Source organism: Podarcis raffonei, chromosome 5 (assembly GCF_027172205.1).
Source record: "Podarcis raffonei isolate rPodRaf1 chromosome 5, rPodRaf1.pri, whole genome shotgun sequence".
Classification (NCBI taxonomy): domain Eukaryota; kingdom Metazoa; phylum Chordata; class Lepidosauria; order Squamata; family Lacertidae; genus Podarcis; species Podarcis raffonei.
This window is the reverse complement of record NC_070606.1, coordinates 93,391,671-93,414,771: the sequence shown is the minus strand read 5'-3', so window position 1 is coordinate 93,414,771 and position 23,101 is coordinate 93,391,671. Positions and strand designations below refer to the sequence as shown.

At 45.2% G+C, this 23,101-nt stretch overlaps 1 protein-coding gene and 1 non-coding gene across 4 annotated transcripts in view; one reads left to right on the top strand and one right to left on the bottom strand.

Annotated features, from left to right (window-relative positions):
* Positions 1-640: 640 nt before the first annotated feature.
* The window catches only part of SENP5 (SUMO specific peptidase 5), a 35,781-nt gene continuing 13,320 nt past the window's right edge, over positions 641-23,101 (bottom strand). For 2 of the 3 annotated variants that reach the window (XM_053390677.1, XM_053390678.1), the window contains exons 3-10: positions 21,388-21,493; positions 21,098-21,245; positions 18,180-18,227; positions 17,480-17,557; positions 9,247-9,384; positions 8,377-8,460; positions 1,801-1,851; positions 641-1,670 (exon numbers count right to left, since the gene is read on the bottom strand). In XM_053390677.1, coding sequence (XP_053246652.1) covers positions 1,560-1,670; positions 1,801-1,851; positions 8,377-8,460; positions 9,247-9,384; positions 17,480-17,557; positions 18,180-18,227; positions 21,098-21,245; positions 21,388-21,493 — 764 coding nt within the window. In that variant the 3' untranslated portion in view covers positions 641-1,559. The remainder of the gene's footprint in view (positions 1,671-1,800; positions 1,852-8,376; positions 8,461-9,246; positions 9,385-17,479; positions 17,558-18,179; positions 18,228-21,097; positions 21,246-21,387; positions 21,494-23,101) is intronic. The other variant, XM_053390679.1, reaches the window with a different exon arrangement.
* On the top strand, positions 2,073-2,145 carry TRNAR-CCU (transfer RNA arginine (anticodon CCU)). The gene has a single exon. It is a non-coding gene; the product is annotated as a tRNA-Arg (tRNA).

Sequence of the window (23,101 nt, the reverse complement as noted above, 5' to 3'; positions counted from 1 at the left end):
AGTATCCATCTTCAAATCAGCAATTTTCCAGGAAAGTTCATGCCGGGGTTCTCAAAATCAGGACATCTCTAGCTGCGCCAGGTAAATGTGAAATTGCGGAATTCTGTGGCTGGCAGAAGGGTCCCCAGATTCAGCTTTCATTCAAGCACAGAAAAAGGAAAGAAGCCAAGTTACTAGACCTCAGGATATGCATATAGACTTTGCCCAAGAGGATGGTGGGAATTTCACGCAGTGTAGGTACTCTAGCATATTGCTGCCTGCCCCCCACTCCCATCCAATACTCTCGGCTTTTCTTTCTCAGAAAGCTTGAACAGAAGATCACACATTCTTCAAGTACGCAAAGTAACTTTATCCACATTTAAAAGTTTTATTCCTGGCACGCACACACACGAGAGAGAGAGAGAAGTCAGCCTCGGAGAAAGTGATCACACTGGTCCTAAGCCAAGGGACAAGCGGACCACGCCGAAAGAAGGGGCAGGACTGCACTGAAGCACACGGGGTGAATCTTAAGACTCCCTGCAGGACAAGCCCCAAGAAGCAAGAAAACTTACAGATAGATAAAAGAGCTGTTGTCCTCTTGACCCTGTCACCGACACCACAACAAACACAAGGAACAAGAAAAGGGAGTTTGGGGTGGGGGGGGGGGGAGAGAGAGGTAAAGGCAGGCAGAGAGGCTCAGAGGGCTCAGATGTGGCCTACAAATCACCTGAGAATGGGACCATATTAAAAAAAAGAAGAAGACGTTTCCAGAGCAAGTGTAGGAGCAACACCACCAAATCCGAACCGAACTAGCATCTCCATCTTTTATTAGTACTAAAGAGTCTCGTGTACAAGGGATTGCTTTTGAACTGTAGGGTGATCTAGTAGCCACCTAGTAGATTTTCTCCCCCCAAGTTGCAATGATTTAAAACTTTACTGGACTTCCACAAATCAAATATATAGGCCAGTTTCCAACACACCCCTCTTCTTCCCAATATAATGGGGATTTAGAGCTTTTTTAAAAAAAGGCTGAAGGAGGAATTGTCTCAGGTTGTCGTTTTTTTGGAAGAAATGTTGTAACTGCTCTCGTTATGGCATTGGGTTTCTTTGTACATTCAAAGCATTATTGCATCAGAGAGGGGAGGAATGGAACATGCATTTTTTATGTTTTCAGACAAAAAAGTTTAACCTGTATTATTCTCTTCTGTTTCTAGCTACATTTCAAAAGGTGCACCAATTCTACAGTTTTATACTTCTCGTTTAGTCACATGCTTTGCCTATGCGCATGCGTTTTTAAGATAATAAATATTAAATACAGGAAAGAACATTAGAAAACGAAAAGAAAAGGGGGGAGGGGGGAACCAACGACTGACATCGGGAATATTTTGTGGCAGGTCCGCCGGATAAGGAGCATGTCAGAAAAAATGTTTGAGGTAATTGTGTTGGCAACACTGCTCCGCCAAGACTCGTTTTGAAATCCATGGAAGTTTCTCAGAAAATTCAAGTACACAAAATACCAGCCAGGGCTCTTTGAAAATGCCGAAAGGAGTAGCTTCTCTCTTTCCTTCTCTTCCTTTTTATTAGTCTATTAGCCGGCATTCGCAGAGCTCCTTGTAAATCCTTTTTCGCACCCGAGGCATGTCTTCCTGGGAGAACTGAAAAGGCTGGTCTAAGGCGAGGCACTTGCAGTACTGCGGGGGGAGAGGGAGAGAAATGAGAGAGAGGTTTAGGAACCAGAACCGAAAATTATTACAAGGAAGATTCTAAAGAGGGAGGAAGCCCAGACAAAAATAAAATATAAAAAAATGATTGCATCCTTACCTGGAGCACAAAAACTCCACAGTCACTGTCGTTTTTCTGTTGTGGAATGCACTAGAAGGGGAAGAGGGGTGGGGGGAAACGCAAACAAATTTCAAACATCCATAGAATGATTCCCCATTCAAGACTCTCCTCCAAATGAAAGCTGGGGGAGCAGCCTCCACACTTCCTAGCCACACCTGTCGAAAGGGTGATACCCTGGGTGCCCAGGTGGGAAGAGAGCTGTCCTGCAGGTATCCAATTGGCCACTGAGAGAACAGAGCGCTGGACCTGATGCTGGGATAGCTCAGCTGGTAAAGCATGAGACTCCTAATCTCAGGATCGTGGGTTCAAGCCCCACACTGAGCAAAAGATTCCTGCATTGCAGGGAGTTGGAATAAATGACCCTCGTGGTCCCTTCCAGCTCTACAAGTCTATGACTAGATGGGCCTTTGGGCTGATCCAGCAGCCACTTTTCTTATATACTCCTCTTCGTGGCACAAGTCCTTTGCCAATTGGGCTTGTGGGACACCAGGCAGATAACCACTTGCGCTCTTCGACTGCTTGCAGGATGATCCAGTAGCAGCGAGCAAGGGGTACCCAGTGGTTGCTGATCAACCACTCTCATACTTTTCTGCACTGTCTCACATCTCAACTCTCCCTACTTCGCTCTCGTCTGGAGCCAGCAAAGAGGAGTGACTCCTAGCAGCAATGTGAAGAGGGAAAGAGACAGCAGGCAAGACCTCATCACTTCTACACTGCGCCAGGGAAGGAATGTTTTTGCAGGACCAACAGCATCTGCAGACTCAGAAGGTGGAACTCAACATAGCACTAACTCCCTTGCCTGTCAGCACAAAGAACGCCCCCTCTTCTGCTCTTGCTCCCTAAATCTGTCCTGGAAGTCCCCCCAAACCTCTGGAGCAGATGGAGGGGGCATGGGACACATACAAGTAGAGCAGAAATCCCTGGGATCCCAGAGCAAGGGTGGATTCATCCCAGGACCTTTTGGGATGAAGTCTATATCCACATCAACCAGAAATTCAGATATAATTCAACAGCAAAACATTTCTTTTTTTCCACTTTGGAGAGAGAGAAACAGTTCTAACAGTTCAGGGATGGGGAACCTGCAACCATCTCTGACCACAGGCCATTCTGGCCGGGTCTAAGGGCCCCAGGTTCCTCATCCTTGTTTCTTTTTTTTAAAAAAAGAGAGTAGCTTATTTTAGGGGATGGTCCTCTGAAGTAAATCAAAGCCAAGAGGTCACGACAGACTGGGCTGTGTCACACAGCCCATGCATTCTATACTCAAGGAGGTGCTCAGATCCTTGCACGGATCGGGCCAAGTAATTTAACACAAATACGCATTTTATAATAGAAAACAAATTACATCTCCCAGCCCAGCACCGAATTTTTAATGACCTCAGCAGGATAGTTTCTCCTCAATTATTTTGAGTAAATATTTGAACATTGCTATCTGCTTTACACAGGAAGAATTTGTTTCGTGCTTGCACACTGGTGCCCGCAGAAGCCCAAATGTGCCAGATCAGAGAAGCATTTGTCTCTAGGCTTCATGAGGCGGGGGGGGGGAGAGATTTTTGCATCCCACCTCCTTAACAACTTTAGAGAGCTACAAAGGCATAAAGCTATGGCAAATGGAAGTATTTTAGAGTGATTAGCCTGCATATCAATGCCAGTAATTTGAAGGTTTGGTACGGGACACATTTTTACTCATCAGTTCTGTGGGCACCAAGTCAGTGTGTTTCAGGCTAATCTGTAGCAGGTGCTCAAAGAGGCACAGAAAGCAGCCCAACATCATGGACCTAATCCTCAGCAACACGGCCACAAGCACTTTCTAGTGTTGGAAAGAAGGAAAGTAAGTTCTGGCTGGGTCTTAGTGGGGCTACTCGATGGCTGTTTCATGCATTCTGCCAGTGTTTCTCAAAGCTGGGTCCTCAGCCATTGCTGGACTACAACTCCCATCATCCCTGACCACTGTCCCTCCTCGCTAGGGATGATGGGAGTTGTAGTCCCAACAACAGCTGGGGGCTCAAGTTTGATAAACAGTGGCATAATGCATGAAGTGACAAGTATATTTTTGCAACCAAATGACCATTCTACAGCCCCGTGTTTTTACTGTGCTTTGGCACCCGCCACCCCCGGCCAGAGCCTGTGGGCCCCGGCAACTAGTCCACCTGCCTGCATCCAAGGTCCCCTCTGCAGGTCTGGCTGGTGTGTGCCATTATCCCCTCCCCAAAATTGCTACGTCCATGCAAGCTTCCCCCAGTGAATCCTGGAGACCTGTTTCATTAAGTGTACAAGGAAGGAGAGAACTGGGTTTCTTAAGGAGGACTTTGGCAATATGTCTGCTGGGCCAAGTAGGGCAGCCATCCACCACCTTGAGTCACCCCCCGCAAATGTACTACAAATATTTATATCCCATCTTTCAGGATATGAATCCTACCAAAGTGGCTTACAAGTAATATGAAATTAAATAGGTTCTCCTTTTACTTCCTCCATGGTGCAAATAGTCTTTAGATTGTAAGCACAGGGAGAAGGGCCTGTCAAATCTATATTTTTGAACAGTGCAGTTTTAGGTACAATAATATTGTGTCCAGTTCTGGGCACCACAGTTCAAGAAGGACACTGACAAACTGGAACGTGTCCAGAGGAGGGCAACCAAAATGGTCAAAGGCCTGGAAACGATGCCTTATGAGGAACGGCTAAGGGAGCTGGGCATGTTTAGCCTGGAGAAGAGCAGGTTAAGGGGTGATATGATAGCCATGTTCAAATATATAAAAGGATGGAGACTTTCCTTGTTAGGCCGAATTGCTGTTATCAAGATGAATGTTTTGCCAAGAATGTTGTTTTTGTTTCAAACATTGCAGATTTTGGATAGAATGGACTGTTTCAAGAAGTGGCAGAAAGATATATCTAGATTTGTCTGGCAGGGCAAAAAGCCCAGAATAAAATTTAAGATATTAACTGATGCAAAAGAAAGAGGGGGGTTTGCTCTGCCGGACTTAAAACTGTACTATGAAGCAGCAGCTTTCTGCTGGCTGAAAGACTGGCTACTTCTTGAGAACACAGATATTTTGGACTTAGAAGGGTTCAATAATAGGTTTGGTTGGCATGCATATATATGGTATGACAAGGTAAAAACTCACAAAGGTTTCAAAAACCATATTGTTAGGAAAGCACTATACAATGTTTGGATTCGTTATAAAGATTTGTTGGAAAATAAAACCCCTAGGTGGTTGTCACCAATGGAGGCTAAGGAAGTCAAAAAACTTAATATGGAATCTAAATGGCCAAAATATTGGGAAATTATAGAACAAGAAGGTGGAAATGTGAAATTACAGAGCTATGAAAAACTGAAGTCTAAAGTAAGAGATTGGCTTCATTATTACCAGATAAATGAAGTATCTAAACAGGACAGGAAAATCGGCTTCCAGGTGGAAAAGTCAAAGTTAGAAATAGAATTGTTAGAACCCAATACTAAGAATTTGTCAAGAATGTACAACTTGCTGTTGAAATGGAATACACAGGATGAAACGGTTAAATCAGCAATGATTAAATGGGCACAGGACATTGGACATGATATTATGTTTGCTGACTGGGAACAGTTATGGACCACCGGAATGAAGTTTACGGCATGTAATGCCCTAAGAGAGAATATTATGAAAATGATCTATAGGTGGTACATGACCCCAGTCAAGCTTGCAAAAATCTATCATTTGCCCAATAATAAATGCTGGAAATGTAATGAAACTGAAGGTACTTTCTATCACCTTTGGTGGACGTGCCCAAGGATTAAGGCCTTCTGGGAAATGATTTATAATGAAATTAAGAAGGTGCTTAAGTGTACCTTTTATAAGAAACCAGAGGCTTTTCTCCTGGGCATGGTAGGCCAATTGGTGTCAAAGAAAGATAGGACGTTTTTTATGTACGCTACAACAGCAGCAAGAGTTCTACTAGCAAAGTATTGGAAGACACAAGAACTACCCACACTGGAAGAGTGGCAGACGAAGGTGATCGACTACATGGGACTGGCAGAGATGACGGGCAGAATCCGTGACCAAGGGAGAGAGACGGTGGAAGAAGATTGGAAGAAATTTAAATTTTATCTTAAAAATTCTTGTAAAATTAGTGAGTGTTAAAATGTTATGAGTAAAACATAGCAGATTTGCAGAGATAAATGATTGGATAAGAGGAAAGAAAAGGGTTTAAAGAAAGGAATTTATAAGTAATTTAGATCAGGGGTTACTGAAAAAGTTTAAAATAGGGATGCAGAAAAGGGAGGCATGGGGAAGTCGCTGAAATTGGGTATATGAAAAAATTTATGAAATTATACATGTTTTTATGTTTGTTTGTTTGTGTTTGTTGTTTGTAGTGTTTTATAATATATGTTGAAAAGCCAATAAAAATTTTATAAAAAAAAACAAAACAAATATATAAAAGGATGTCACATAGAGGAGGGAGAAAGGTTGTTTTCTGCTGCTCCAGAGAAGCGGACACGGAGCAATGGATCCAAACTACAAGAAAGAAGATTCCACCTAAACATTAGGAAGAACTTCCTGACAGTAAGAGCTGTTTGACAGTGGAATTTGCTGCCAAGGAGTGTGGTGGAGTCTCCTTCTTTGGAGGTCTTTAAGCAGAGGCTTGACAACCATATGTCAGGAGTGCTCTGATGGTGTTTCCTGCTTGGCAGGGGGTTGGACTCGATGGCCCTTGTGGTCTCTTCCAACTCTATGATTCTATGAATATTCAAAATGTATGTTTAAAAAGGCAGGTGCCACAGTTGCATATCTGTTATTTTTAGGTGTGCACTTGAAAAACACAACGCGAGGATAGGTCCTGAATGTCCTGCTCCCTGCAGCGATTACAACAATGTCAAGCTGGCTTGGAAACACTCCAGCTTTACCAGCACATCTTCCAGATTCTCCAGACATAAAAATCACCAGACACTCCAGAGGTTAGGTTATGTCCTAGACCTCAAACTACCTCCCCGCCCCCGGGGCTGCAGAGAGTCACTTTTTTGGGGGGGTGGGGGTGGAGGAGAAGTGAGAGAACTTCCTCATGCAGTAATAAAGCCTCAAGATGCCTCATTGTACCAGGAAGCCGTTGGGAGACAGCTTAATGTTCAATGACCCATTTTATCTCTTCAGAACTATTACAGGATACGGTTATGCAAGTCACAAATTCCCTCGTTTGCACTTCACACAAGTTGTTCCCTTTTATCACTGCCAGACTACATCTGGTTGCAAGCGGCTGTCGTACTGGAGTAACGTGGATGTCTTGGTAGATCGGGGGGGGGAGTCACTTCCACCACTTTTAAACCCCCCTGCCATTCACTGCAGCAGCCCCCCAGGCACCTCAGATAAGATGTGCTTCTTTCGGTCATGCAACATGCTGTTGCCTACAATCTGCTAACTCCATCCTAGCACAGCCATGAACCCACAGCGGTTTTGAACATAAAATACTGCCCAACTCTAATTTCCCCATTCTACCTCCACCACAGATTTTTTTTCCATTTCACAATTTCATTTATTTCACCAGAATTACTGTATTTTTTGCTCTATAAGACACACCAGACTATAAGACGCACCTAGTTTTTGGAAGAAGAAAACAAGAAAAAAAAAATATTCCGAATCCCAGAAGCCAGGACATCCAGCGGGATCACTGCACAGCGATCCCGCTGGCTGTCCTGGCTTATGGGATAGCCGCGCGCAGCCTCTCCCAGGCAGCGGGAGCCTTCACCCCCCCCCTTAGTTGCGCGCGGCTAAGACTCCCCCAAGAGCCGCGCTCCCTTTAAAGAGTGCACAGAGTGTGTGTGCGGCTCTTTAAAGGGAGCGCTGAGCAGAGCCTCCCGCCTGCAGTCACTCTGTAAGACGCACACACATTCCCCCTTACTTTTTAGGAGGGGAAAAGTGAGTCTTATAGAGCAAATAATACGGTATATACCGCCTGGTTGCAAATGGAGGCAACTAGTTTGGCTGTGGCTAAATCCCTGGGAATCCCTGCCCATTCTCACGCAGAAGCAAGAGGCATCATTGCAGCGCAGCTAGAGCTTGTGGCAAGCCACACAACCCCCCAATGCTTCTCACTGGCTGCCAGCCCTGATGGTTATGTTCTGCCTCCCCTGTCAAGAGGCAGCAATGCTTCTGAATAGTAGTTGCTGGAAAATTCAGGAGGGAGAGTGTTTTGTGCTCAGGTACTGCTCAGGAACCCTAAAGGCATCTGGTTGGCCACTAGGAGACCAGGATGCTGGACCAGACAGGTCACTGGCTGATCCAGAAGGCTCTTCTTATGCTCACTGTGCCTTCCAGGTGTCCCTGGACTCCATTTCCCATAATTCCTGAGCATCAGCCACGCCAGGAGGAGCTGATGGGAGTTGTAGTCCCAAAGAATCTGGGGGGCTACAGGCTCCCCATCCCTGCATTCTTAGTTTGGTGGAAACACGTCACATGTTGAGGGTTTTCATAGCAAACGCTCTCTGGGCTTCCTGGGGAAAGGTGGAGATTTCTGACTTCTGGTGGAGATTGCGTGTTTCATCTTACTCTACAAAGCCATCTTTCTAAAAACCACACAGGTGGTCCTTACCTTTGTAACAGCAGTCTGCCAATCCTGAAGGAAATCGGGGTGGTTCTTTTCTCTAGCTTCTGTCAGCAAGTATTTGCGTATGTTCTTTAAAGAAGAGGGGGTGGGGGACATGAATAAGGGCCATTTGAATACTGCTATGAAAACATCTTAATTGAGTGCTTCCCTGAAGAGGATACCTGTGGGTACAGTGAAGAGAATTTTCTGCTTGGACTGAAGGAGACTGGGATTAATTCTGCAATTGCCCATCGTGTGAAGCTGGGAGACCCCAAGCTCACAAGAATGCCGAGCAGGCCCAATGCAAAAGGTAAAAATGAAATAAACATCATACACAGGGCCTTGAGATCTTTACCGAAGGGAGCGGGGTAGAAGTGGGATTGATAAAGGGCATAAACTATTTGGAAGCTATTTAGGGTTAATTTAGATACACTGGACAGGAACTGTCGCTTTCGCAAATGTGGGATATGCATGAAATGTACTGCTGGAGAAGCAAGTCTTGAAATTATATAAACTCCTAGGGTTTGTGGCTGCAGCAGAGTTGCAAGAACAAAAGGTTTCGGGCAGAGCCAAGACAAGGAAACGCCAAGACAATATAGTACCTGGCCTGGGATCCTTGAGACTGGTATGTCTTATCACTTGCCTGAAGATTAGAGTCTAATTCGCACAACAACTTCTGAACTACATCTGGGCCAGTTTCCACACTGACAGTGCTCTCTCTTTTGGGCCAAAGAGTCCTGAAATGTGTAGATTAGAAGCTTCAAAGGATTACCGAAAAAATCAGAGCCCTGTGAAAGGACTGGGGGGGGGGGCTAAGTGCTTTTTCTAAGGCCGACGCTGTTTAGTAGAACAGCTATAACAACAAGTTGCTCTTACCTCGACACAGAACTTAAAGTGAATGCCTTGAGAGTCGTAAAACGAAATAATTCGGTTAGGGAGATTCACAGTAATTAGGGACCAGTGGACTTCCAGATGAATAGGAATTAACAAGAGTGTCTTTTTGAAGAGGTCCACCTAGTGAAGGGGAAGAGAGCACCCATCACCACAAAATACAAAGTCACGTGCAATTCAGTTGTAATGTGACAAAGCTCAAGACAGAATGATCCCAAACCACCGTAGGAAGAGAACAGCCTGAAAACGTTTCACCCTGTGTGTATTTAAGTCACCGAAAAGCAAGTGGGTGGAGCAGCCTATTTCTCATAAGACACATTCTTCCTTCCCCTCTACTATGAAATCAAAAAACAGGGAGCCAGTGAAGCAGCAACAACTACAACGATTTTTCTTGAAAATGAATGTTCTGTTGTCAGGTGTAAAAGCATGTAAGCTGCGTTACTCTTGAGTTACTCTACTCATTGTAGGCTTGGAAGGCCATTGTCTTCTCAGACTTGGAGCAGGGAGACCCAGGTTCAAACGGCCACTCACTGTGCAGTCTTCAGTCACCATATCTAATTTTATAGAGTCATAAACTGCGACAAAAACAACCATCCCTTAGCTCCATAGAAGAAAGAGAGCATACAAAATGTGATAAAAATCAGGTAGTGGTGGCACATTCTGGTTTCTGACAAAGCCAAATTAAACAAAACAAAACCCACTAGCCTTGGAGGCAGCAATGGTTACCAGGCAAGCACTACACAGACATTGAACTAGGCAAGACTTTCCAAGTGGAAGCAAGCCCTCTTGCCCCAGCTATACCCACCCAGTACGTTTCCGAGCACAATTCAAAGTGTTGGTGCTGACCTTTAAAGCCCTAAACGGCCTTGGTCCTGTATACCTGAAGGAGCGTCTCCACCCCCATTGTCCAGCCCGGACACTGAGGTCCAGCACCAAGGGCTTTCTGGTGGTTCCCTCGCTGCGATAAGTGAGGTTACAGGGAACCCGGCAGAGGGCCTTCTTGGTAGTGGCGCCTGCCCTGTAAAACACCTTCCCAGCAGATGTCAAGGGAAAATGTTAATATTTAATGCTGTATTGTTTTTAACACTCGATTGTGAGCTGCCCAGAGTGGCTGGGGAAACTCAGCCAGATGCGCAGGGTATAAATAAATTATTGTTGTTGTTATACAGGTAAGAGCATACATGCATGAGAACACACCCAATTATTTCTTTGCAATCCAGTGTTCTAAGTTTGGCAGCGAATGCAAGCCCCACCGCTTTCATCAGGAGTCTGACCCGCTCAGCATAAAGGCTGATCTATGGGCTAAGGCCCTTCTGGTGATACCGTAACTGCACAGAGCAGTACCAACAGGAAAGATCTTGTTTCCAAGTATTTGTGGGAAAAGCAGAGGTGAAATGTTCTTCCTCCAATCCCTCGCAAGCCAGCTCCATTCCTACCACTAGCTGAGACCTGATCTACGCCCTATAAAGGCTACAGGTCGAAGAAAGTGGCATTTTCAATGCTCCCCACATAAAACACTCCCAACACAGTAAAATAAAGTAAGAAAAGCAGCACGTCAGCGAGAAAGGTACTCACTCAGCCCACTTTCTGCTCTGTTGGTTTTCTTCTTGCAAGGGGTATTGGAAAAATATGACCCCCACCCCCCCACCCCCTGCCTGCAATATAAAGTCCATTCTACTGCTTCGAATTTGCCCCTTTATGTAGATTAAGCCTTAGAGCTTATAGACATTCACTTTGGGTTCCGTTTTCCTCCTCAGATGCAATTTATTTGATGCCATTTGCTTATTTAAACAGATGCTTCAATTTATTTATTTTTAAGCAGCGCGGCTGTTACTGCTTTACATCTCTTCATGCTGAATTATTCAAAATCAATATTTTTTTGACAAGTGTGCTATGAGATGGCATTGGGTTTTAAGCATGAAATTAGCATTCCTAAGAGACAGCCTTCCGCACGTGAACGCACGCAGCAGCAGCCGCACAACGCAGCCAAAAGACAACGAAGGAGCTCTGCATTCTGCATCTAGCCTACGAGTGAAGATGTCGAAGGCATATAGAGAGGTGCAAACAGCCTTGGGCGAGTGATGAGGATGGCAGCTTAATGGATAGGACAAACATTTATGCAAGGCAGCCTGCATGCGTTTAATACTTGATGCTGCAAGCAAAACTGCTAAGGAACACGGAAGGGATGAATAGGACCCAACTATCTAAGTTACAGTTTTATGCAAAAAAAAAAAAGCAGCACACTTTTACGGAAAAGGATGCCTGTCCCATTGCACCTGGTGTGCACACACCGGCAAGAATGCCCAATTGTGAAAGGCAGAGAACAGTGGTGCCTCGCAAGACGAAATTAATCCGTTCCGCGAGTCTCTTCGTATTGCGGTTTTTTCGTCTTGCGAAGCATGGCTATTAGCGGCTTAGCGGCTACAGGTATAAACTCGTTCCCGCAACTGCAAGCCTCGACCCCTAGGGAGCATCTGGCCACTGCATAAGCCTCGTCCGGCCTCTTAAGCAGTCCCTCCTGACGCACTTACATTACACAAGCCCCGACCGCCGCCATCCCAGCGACCCCGGAAGATAAGATCTGCAGCAAGCACCTCGCACCTCCGATCCCGGGGCGCGCTCAGCCAAGCGTCCCCGGACACCTGTCCCGCCGCGCCTTTGCGCAGCGCTCTGCAGAGCGGAGCGATGAGCACGGCCAATCGCAGGCAGGGCAAGCAGCGGCGAAAGCGGAGAGAGCGAGGCCCAAAGGGAGGAGTCTCCGGCAACGCCATCGACGGCCCCGCCGCAGCTCCATGTCCTGGAGCCCTCCGGCTGCCGGCTGCCTTTATTTTGCTGCAGGAGCCTCCTCTGCACCGGGATCCTCGCGCGCTCCCTCCGTCTCTCCATGCCTTTTAGGTGAGTGGCGTGCTCGGGCTGACTTTGGACGACCCACAGCGGGGCTTCCCTTGGCCGCACGACCGGAGCTCGCCTTTGTGGTCACTTTGACAGGCGATGGCGCCACCCTCAGCCTCGGTTCGGGGGCACCGGCTGCTGGCAAATGGGTGCCCCCTTCTTCCCTTGACAGGGATCATCTCCCCCCGCTTCCTCGGAGATGGGCAGGCAAAACTTTTCATGTCCCCCCCCCCCCCCGCCCAGTCTGCCGTCCTTGGGATCTAGCGGTCGCCACGCACGCTAAGAGCACAGACGGGGAAATCCCACCCTGAGCCGGGTGTCGCTGCCAGGTCCCCTCCCAGTTCTAAGGCTGAAGCCTAGGAACTTTTCGAAGCGGCGCGGGGCAGCATCACCACCGGCTGTGTTTCCGGACGCTAATAATGTATTGATTGCTATTACTATTAGATTCGCCGCTGCCACATAGATAGATTGGCGGTGAAAGCGGTTTGCGCGCGGTGCGGATCAAGCCCTTCGTCTTGCAAAGCAAGCCCATAGGGAAAATCGTCTTACGAAGCGACGCAAAAACGGAAAACCCTTTCGTCTAGCGGGTTTTTCGTTTTGCGAGGCATTCGTCTTGCGGGGCACCACTGAATTAGGTACACTTCTAGTGTTTTTAGCTATTGCAAGGAGGTTTCTAGCTCTCGTGCCTGCAGAGAAAAACCTGAAACAAGGAATTTCTCAGGGCAGGCACCCTTGCCCATGTGGTGGGAGCAGCAGAAAGGCCCCCACCAAGCACATAACATCCCATGAAGTAGTTGCCCAATACCCAAGATGCCAACTCGTGAATGGCCAGAGGCAAGTTGCCACGTTGCTGGTTTCACTTAAGAGAAACTGCTTCAGTTCAAAGCAATGGAGGTGCTTTCCCCGGCAACCAATTAAGACACCCATTCCCACAAAAAGGTGTGGGAAGTAGAAAAACCAGGTACAAACTACTAAGGTTCCGCGACTATAAAATACTGGGCTTGGATGTAGGAAGTCTCAGTTCTAGACCTGGGTGAACCATTTCTCTCCTTGTTCGACCCACCTCAGAGGATTACACAAAAATGTCAGGGAGTAATATTTAGCGTTTGCAGAGAGTGCGTGCAGCTGTTTGCACGCATTATTTTGGTGAAGTCTTACAATCACCCTACAAGGCAGGTCACTATCATTGCCATATCGCAGGAGGGGCACCCAAGCTGAAAAGAAGAGGCTTGAGGTGAGATTTGAACTGGGGCCTTCCTGGTGCATAGTTTAATCTTAAAGTTAAAGGTAAAGGTAAAGGTACCCCTGCCCGTACGGGCCAGTCTTGACAGACTCTAGGGTTGTGCGCCCATCTCACTCTAGAGGCCGGGGGCCAGCGCTGTCCGAAGACACTTCCGGGTCACGTGGCCAGCGTGACAAAGCTGCATCTGGCGAGCCAGCGCAGCACACGGAACGCCATTTACCTTCCCGCTGGTAAGCGGTCCCTATTTATCTACTTGCACCTGGGGGTGCTTTCGAACTGCTAGGTTGGCAGGCGCTGGGACCGAGCAACGGGAGCGCACCCCGCCGCGGGGATTCGAACTGCCGACCTTTCGATCGGCAAGTCCTAGGCGCTGAGGCTTTAACCCACAGCGCCACCCGCGCTTAGCCATTCTTAGCCATTCTTATATACAAGCTCCTTGCAGTCAGGGTGAGAATTAGCATTTGTTTTGAGGAGGAAGTGAGAGCAATCTTATCACAAGCGTCAAAAATCAGATACTCTTATTCTGGGGCAAAAGATGGAAAGCGAATGCACTCCAAGTTTAATTAAAATTCAGTCAGGTGAAACAGATGTTTGCTGCAGACTTTGAAATGCTGCACAAGGCACGAACAAAACAAAAGCAGAGATCTAGTATGCAAGCTAAGTAACAAAATCCAATTTAGCTTCCCATTCCAAGAAGCAGAACAGCACATTTCAATTTATGAGGCCCCGTTTTAAATGAATCCTTACAAAAGAGGATTGACTTTCTATCTCAAAAAAGAAAGACAAGAAAGAAAGAAAAGGAGGGATGGAAGAGATCGCACTCAGTAGCTACTGAGGAGATCACATTTTTGCCAAAGCAGAAGTACGACAGACAGCTGAACCTCAAAGAGAGTTTGGGAACAAAATTGTGACAGCATCAGAGGGTGCAAAGGTTTCAAAAACAAGACAATTTCAAGTAAACAAAAATAAAAATAAAGGCTGACTTAAATAATTGATTTAATCAATATTCCATCTGATAATTCATGCGCTTCCTACAAAGTGACTACTTGACCCTTGTTATCAACTAAAAACAATTTCATTTACACCTGCTGCACTCTACATACAGTTCTGAACGCTTTCCATTTTTACCTACAGAGGGCATGCTTTTAAAATATCCCCATAGAGAGACTTTCTTATCAAAAAGAAGCCGTATCAGTTATGAGCTAAGGAGAGGACTGTAGGAAGCTGTGCTCTTATCTAAAACTTTGCCTATTGCTTCCAGCACTCACTGCTTCTTTCTGCTTCACTCTGCCTTGGCCGACCCAGCCCTGCCTTCACAGAAACAGAGCAGCAAAGCAAGAAGTGCTTGTGATCAAAGGCTGGGATAGCTCAGCTGGTAGAGCACAAGGCTCTTAATCTCAGGACTGTGGGTTCGAGCCCCACACTGGGGAAAAGATTCCTGCATTGCAGGAGGTTGGAATGGATGACCCTCACTGTCCCTTCCGGCTCTAGAATTCTATGCACAGGCTGAAGGAAGGCCTGAGAGCCACTGGGCAGGTTAGAGCAACTCTGTCTCCGCAGAGTCAATATACAGTGCCCATGGGCCACATCTAATGTTCTCTGTCGACTAGCACAAAGGTGAGTTTTAATGTTGAGCAGAGGACTCCAATGCAACAACTGCAATAGCAGAAACTCAGATTGTGCAACTCGCTGCACAAGACTGTGCAACAAAATTACCAGCAACCTGGTGCGTTCTTCTTGCACAACAACGTCCCACTGGAATAAAACATTTCGCGAGCGGAATAAGCTTCCGGTTTGCTTGCGAAGGGAAATGGCGGAGCGGTGCAAGTCGTCCACTTAAAAGACAATCACTACCAGGGGTTTTGAGCGGTGGGAGTGAGTGACAAGGTTAAAGGTAAAGGTTAAGGTACCCCTGCCCGTACGGGCCAGTCTTGACAGACTCTGGGGTTGTGCGCCCATCTCACTCAAGAGGCCGGGGGCCAGCGCTGTCCGCAGACACTTCCGGGTCATGTGGCCAGCGTGACAAGCTGCATCTGGCGAGCCAGCGCAGCACACGGAACGCCGTTTACCTGCCCGCTGGTAAGCGGTCCCTATTTATCTACTTGCACCCGAGGGTGCTTTCGAACTGCTAGGTTGGCAGGCGCTGGGACCAGACGACGGGAGCGCACCCCGCCGCGGGGATTCGAACCACCGACCTTTCGATCGGCAAGCCCTAGGCGCTGAGGCTTTTACCCACAGCGCCACCCACGTCCCAGTGACAGGGTTAGACACCCCCCAAAAAAGCATCACGGGTAGTGGGGTGTCGAGGGGACCAGCTGGGCTTGAAGAGGCTCGCCACGATCGCCAGAGCCACGGCGCTGGTATGGCTTCAGAAATGTGCATGCACACAAAAGCTCATACCAATAACAAACTTAGTTGGTCTCTAAGGTGCTACTGGAAGGAATCTTTTTATTTTGTTTCAACTACGGCAGACCAACACGGCTACCTACTTGCAAGCCTTAAGTTTCCCAAAGCCTGACAGTACTTCATATTGCACATAGATGGTGCCATTTTGCCTACATAAGGATAGCGAACCCCGTTCTCCAAGTGACCAAGTACATAGGATATTTGGCAAATGATCAAAATGCTTCTTCATTCGCACAGAAAAGTCGCAACGTATCTGGTAGGGGCATTGATTAGCTTTATAGTTTAACAGCAGGGCTAGCTTTGCTAATATTAATCTGAATGTAAGTTATTCCTCGAGAAACAAAAGTATTTTTACATAAATAAAATAAAAAGCTGATTGATTGATTGATTGACTGATTGATTAATCGATCGATAGAAGGAACCTGCTTTTATTCATTCTGAAGTATTTCCAAGATTTAAGGATGTGCCTTAAATAAACATTTAATAAACATCTCAAGTCTACTTTAAGCCTCTCTGCAAACAAAGCCCATTTCAGTGTTCAGTTGTGATTTAAGCAAACACCTAGAATGCTCTGGAGCACTTCAGCCCAAACACTTTGCTACATGGCTCCATATATAATTCATAGTGCTGAGTTGCTGAGCTTCCTGTAGGTTGAGGAACAAAAGCCAAGGCTGTATACTCTAAGGAGGCCATCTTTTCCTATCCTGAAGCTTGATAGACCATTTCTTTCTTTCTTTCTTTCTTTCTTTCTTTCTTTCTTTCTTTCTTTCACACACCTCTCTAAATATTTTAATCAGTCAACTCAGTTGGATATAGGAAGTCTTTCCTGTTACCCAGAGGTTTTTCCATCCACCATATTAGAGAGGAACATTCTATCTGGCAAAGACTCCCTGGGCGGGTTTATTCTGCACTATCAAGTTTACTATTTGGGGCTTGGAAGGGTATTTCCACTAGGTCAGTGATGCTGGAGGGTAATTCCCCAGCTGTGTGTGATGCTTGCAACCAGCACTTCTACCACAAATATGCTTTCCTCGCTTCTGCTTTTGGTTCGTGGCTATGTATATTCTGCAGTCGAGCCTGGGATCATCTTTCATGCAAAACCTGTATTTTATCAGGAAACTACAGCCTCTCAGATCTATCTTAAGCAGCCAAAGACACTCACTTATTTATTTAAGACATTTACATGTCATTTAATCCTAAGCCCTTCTAAGTTATGTACATTAAAAAAACAAATAAAGTTGAATTAAAAAATAAAACAATAAAAACTTATCATAAAACCAAATGCTACTTTAAAATGCCTGCTGGAAAAGGAATTCTCAGTCATGCGCCTGAAGTTCTGCAAAGAGGGCACCTGTCTAATTTCAGCTGGGAAGGAGCTCCACAGGCTCACATCCACTACAATGAATGCAATGTGTCTAATAATTATGAGCCATGCATTTGAGTCATTGAGGACGAGCTGACTGGGACGAAATGTAAGGAATCAGATGGTCCTTATGATATCCCAGACCCAGATTAAGGTCTTGGAAATTAATACAAGAACCTTGAACCTAGTCCAATAATTTAGCTATACACCTGTCCTGTTCCTTTAATAAACAGGGCGTTCATTTCAAATTCATTCTTCGAAATAGTTCAGTATTTCTCAGCTGTTAAGGGCTTTCAGAACACACAGAAGCCTACCTTTTTAGTCCATCGTTTTACTCCGTTATATCCTTTGGTTACCAGCTGTCTATGAAAAAAGCTGTTGAAGAAATGAACCTACAAAAGGCAGAAGAGGTCGGTGACTGATCACATTCAAAGCCTCCAGTTCTAGCACAATGAACTCCAGCTGAATGCAAACCAAGATCTGCTGCACCCCAACTAAGAAAGGTTTATTTTATTAAGGGCATTTTTATACTACAGTAAAAACCTCTTAACTAGGGAAGGAGGGGAGCTTCAGCTCATAAACCATGCTGTGTGATTCTGAAGGTCCAATTTTATTATTTTAACTGTTTTGTTATGCTTGTTTTATTGCATATTTTAATTAAGGATGTTTTAATACTCCAGTGGATTTGTTATTGTGTCTCTTGGTTATGTGTTGATTTACAGTTGTAAACTGCTTACATGAAATTTTGGCGAGTAAGCAATATATAAATTAAATAGTAGTAGACGAATGTCCATACATAGCCAGTGGGTGCTCTAGAGTGGAGTTCATATGTAAATAAACAGCCAGCAGATTAAAGGATTGACTACTCCCTCCCCCTGCGCAAAGCTAGGAATAACTGCCCCCATAATTGCCCCTCTCCATTTCCCCTTAGGACTAATACTTTTAAGCCACCTTTTCCCCCCTATCCAATTGAGCTACTGTTGCATAATACAGAACCAAGTAAAAGAAGCTCACCTTGTCAGGAACTGCGTCCATTATTAGCTCGCCATACATGTTGATAATCTGAAAGAGTTTAGAGAAGAAGAAAGCTTAAACTTTATTAGGGAGGAAAAACACAACATTACATTTGTGAATTGCTCCTCTGCAATGCTCAATGTATGTGGTCATTCTCTGAATGCACTGCTAGAAGCCAGGATACATATACTGCACATTGAAAATAGATTCTGCACAATCCAACAACAAAGAAAGCTGAATTCTGCAACCTGAACCATTTAGAATGAATGAATTTATTCTGTTTTTGCTAGTAGCAATGAGTTACGCTGGAGACTGAAAGTTTTATTCTCTGGAGGTTTATTCTGCCACCTTTTCAGATTCTGGGATTGCAGCAGCTACTGCCCCCACACATACAAGATTGCAACCATGAGGACTGGAATCCCACCCACCCACAGTGCCGGATTTAAAACAAAGACTGCCCCAAATGGCAGCTCGCTCCATCTTGCAAGAGGTGTGATTTCTGCTCTTTAAAAAAAGAAGCACATGTTCGTTTTGTACCAGTGTACTCCCAACATTTTTCCACCAAAGAATAAGGGAAAACATGGCTCTGTTCTCTATGGCAGAGGAGGTCCTTCTTCCTCCAATTACATTCACACGGACAATGTGTTCAGGAATAAGTTTACAACGCTGCTATGTCCTTCATTTATTTATCTAAAGCATTTTTACTTTGCTTTTCAACCAAAAGGGCTCCCAGAGTGGTTTACATATGATTAGTACAAACTTATTTACAGGCTTACAATCTAAATTGCACAACACAAAAGCAGCCTGGGGGGGGAGAAGGAAGACCAACGAATAAAGCAAACCCACACACCAATTCTTAAAGTTGCACAGTAATTCTTAGAATGACCAGATATAATATGCACAGCTCTACCTCTATGAAACTCAGAGAGACAGACCTGAGAAGACCGTGAGCTAATTGAGCCTTTCTTCATTAAGTCAGGTAGCTCATCTGAAGATTAACATATTTGTATGTATCCAAGGAGATTAAGGGACACTTTTTGACCTGGAGTTACACCCTGGTATTGAGGGAAATGACTTTGTGGGTGTATTGTAGCAGATTTGACACATGCAGTGTTAGAAGCTAGGCACCAAATGGTTCCTTAAACCAGGATTACAGCTGCAAAAAAATTTTTTTTTAAAAAAATGCCTGGTTGTCATTTTTGGACCAGACAGCTCAAAAGTTGTATTTTTCAATACAAATTTTTGGTTTCTGAAATTCATTGATTGTGCAGATAAAATGTAATGGATAAAATTTTACAGGATGTGTTGCTAGTGTGTGAAAACAGTCAAGATCCAAGGATCCCTAGGCATGCACCTCCAGAAGGTGGAGTCGTCAGGCACCATCCTGGTACCCGGGTATCTTCACCTGGCCACAAGTGGCCGATAGCCAGGTGCAAAGTGTGTCTGGCACATTTCACAGGCTGGACACATTACTTACTGGCTTGATATGCAGCAGATGGGCAGAGTCCTTTGTGAAGCAGAAATTCTCTTCTCAGTCCAGAAAGAGGCTACTATTTTACATTGTATATAGATTTCCACAAATATGCAAAAGCATTTGGTATAACAGGAATCTAGACCTGACCACACAAGATAGGGTGTAAGGATGTAAATATTTTTTTCCCCTAGACCGACAGACAGAGCAAGTTCCATGCTCACATCTTGTCTTAGAGAATTTTCAAATCTCATTTTTAGGCAGCGATGCGAATCACCACTGAATGTAGCAGACAAGTATGAGAAGGAAGCTGTCATGGTTATTTGCTTTACAATTTTGTCTTATTCTACTGTTGCAGTCAACCATCTTTGCAAGCTTCATTTTCTCATTCTGCTAAGTAAGAATGCAAATTTGGAAGGATGCACTAATCCTAGCCTGGATTACATGTTTCAAACCTAGCATTCCAATTCTAATTAGACAGTCTAGTTCTGTACAAATCAAGCCACTTACTTACACCATAGCAATCTAACCAATTTGAACCCAGAACCAGATTAAGGGGGCAATTCTATAACAAGGTCTACTAGGATGAACTCCAACGAAGCTGAGAGGTTATCCTGTCTTAACTTCCTCATACTCAACTCAGAGATCCACTGGCTTATGTCCCCCACAGAAGGGCATTCCATAATACAGTCATACCTCGGGTAGCTTCGGGATAAGTATTTTTGGGTTGCGCACTGCAGCAACCCGGAAGTAACGGAGCGCGTTACTTCTGGGTTTCATCACTCGTGCATGCACAGACTGTTAAAATGACGTCACGCACGGAAGCAGCAAATCATTCGCTTCTGGATGAGAAAGGGGCTCCGGAACAGATCCCGTTCGCATCCAGAGGTACCCCTGTATAGGACCAATCAGAAAGAGGTTATTGGTATATCCATGTAAGCTGATAATAGGTGCTCCTCACTGGGGAGATCACCTGAACCTCTGGTGACAAATATGGACCTAGGAACACCCTTGAATGTACACACACAAACACGCACCAATCAAATATATTAGTAGTGACTTGAGTGGTTCCTTCCCTCCCAAATCACACACCCTTCCAGCAGTATGCCAACTGGGTAGGAGAGACTTTTGAATAAATGTGTTTTTTAAAAAAGTTTTTTTAAAAAAAGATGACCTTGGATGGGAGTTTTAACAGACGTTACTGAAGATCAGGGAATTCTCACATTGCAGACGCCTCTACTGGATAACCCTTGCCTTTTCTAAACCCTAGAACTCATTTCCCACAATAAGGCCAAGATCCATGAAGACAGTATAGAAGCAGGTTAATGTTTTGCACCCTGCTCCAAAGAAAACCCAACATCCCTTCAACCTGGAAGCAAGGCAACAGTACCATGAAGGTGTGACTGAAAGCACCATTTTAAGCAGCAGAATCTGCAATTGCTCTCACCTGATCGTTTAGCCAGTTCTGACCATCCAACGTTGTCAAATCATCCATATCCAGCATGTGCTTGTTATAGAAGACTCGGAAATTGCAAGTGGAAGATTTGGGATGCCTCGTCTGATACTTCATGATTTCCTTGGTGATGAATGGCTTTCTGGAACAGGCAGCCAAGAAAGAGATAAGACAATGTGAAGTTATCCCAGCACATTTGATATGCAGCTCTGCATAGCCATAGGGAGCCAGTGGAATCCGGAAAGTGAATCAGCAGAGCGAAGAATTAAGAGATAGCTACTAACCTATAGGAGAAGTCTTCATTAAAGACTTCCTTTAATCTTCCCATAACATCCTTTTCACAGAGTGGAATTAGACTGCCATATTTCTTCATTACTTCATCTAGGAATCCTTATAAATAGAGAGAGGGTTTTTTTTGAAGAAGAAAAAGTATGCATAGGAGCAGCAGTTGCATAGGAATCAGATGACTTATTTCTATGGTTGAGTTTCTACGACCCATTTTCAAGTCAGAATGGGAACAGTACAAAATTGACGTACAAGGTTGACAATGACGCAATGACAAGTCCCAGACTTGGACCCCTGTTCAAATGAGCATAGACAAACAATTTATGCAGAGCCAGTGTCTCTGTAGTACTGTGAGAGAGAGAGAGCATGCGCTCATGAAGGGCTTAGCACCCACCCTAGTCCCTCCTAGAGAGCAAGAAGCATAAAATGGTTTCTAGGGCTTGCCTAAAATAAACCTGATAAGCGCGGTACTTGTGATCCTAAATCCAACCCAAAAGAGAAGCATGCTACAATCTCTGCCCAGATATGAGGCTTCCTACAGCCTAAGTGAAACGAATTGGGGGTTGGGGCGTGTCACACAGCTGTAGTGCTTAATTAATTGCACCTTTGGTGTATAGCATTTCTAGGCAGATGAAAGAGTTTCCAATCAGCACATCATCAATTTACATTACATGGCTTGGGAGAAGAGATACGTACCCCTAACATCTGGATGAAATTGCGGTTCTGTTCGCATACCGTTACGCTGAGGCAGAGATGGACAAAAAATAAACGTGGAATACGCAGCCCTTTAGATGGCAGCAATCAGACTGCATTTCTCGAAACTTAAGTTCTTAAATTTTGAAAGACCAGTTGGGGATAATTGCAGTGAGGGGAAGAAGCCTACAGAAGCGCAAAAATGAACCTTCCGGGGTCTGAATGCAGGACAGGAGCTATACTGGCCCTGACTGCAATCAACCCAAATCAATTAGATGTTCAGAGAATAGAGTCATGGGAATGCACACCAAATCCGTTTCAAAATTGTGGGCACCCTCTACTTACATTGTGACAAGGAGAAATATTTTTAAACCCATTGTACACGCCAAGTAACCACCGACACCATGGAACATTTCTAGCAGGAATTGCTACAAGCCAAGGACTCAATCACCCCTGCATTCCAGAATGGAACTGGCCTGTGCCAGATGGATACCACTTAGGACACACCAACAGCCCAATCTACACTGGGCTGCCAAGAGGTGAGTACAGGGGATACGGATCTACTGAGCTCACAGTCAGCAAGTGGCTTCACTCCTTTTATTACCCATCTCATTAAGCACTCAGATTCTTATTTCAATATGGAAGACGGGCAACTCTAGCATGTATTGAGATGAGATTAAGCCTCCAGTCTGGGTTCTCCTAAGTATCTGGGGCCACAATAAACAGACAAAGCGTTCTGAAGAGTTAAACTGCCTCTTGATTTTGGCTCCAACCCCCAATTGCGCCAGTCTCAATTTCGTCCCATAACAAGCCCATCAAATGAAACACCACCACCAATGCACTGTGATTGCAACCCACTGGTTTATCATGCAACTGCGCTATCAAAGGGCAGGCCTGTACGATCTGGAACCCATCAAGCTTAAAACAGCCCAGCAGCCATTACTAAGGTCCATCAGGTACTAAGACTGCGGCTCTTGCAATCCCAGGCTGGCGAGCAAAAGCCAGGGCTTAGCTGCATTC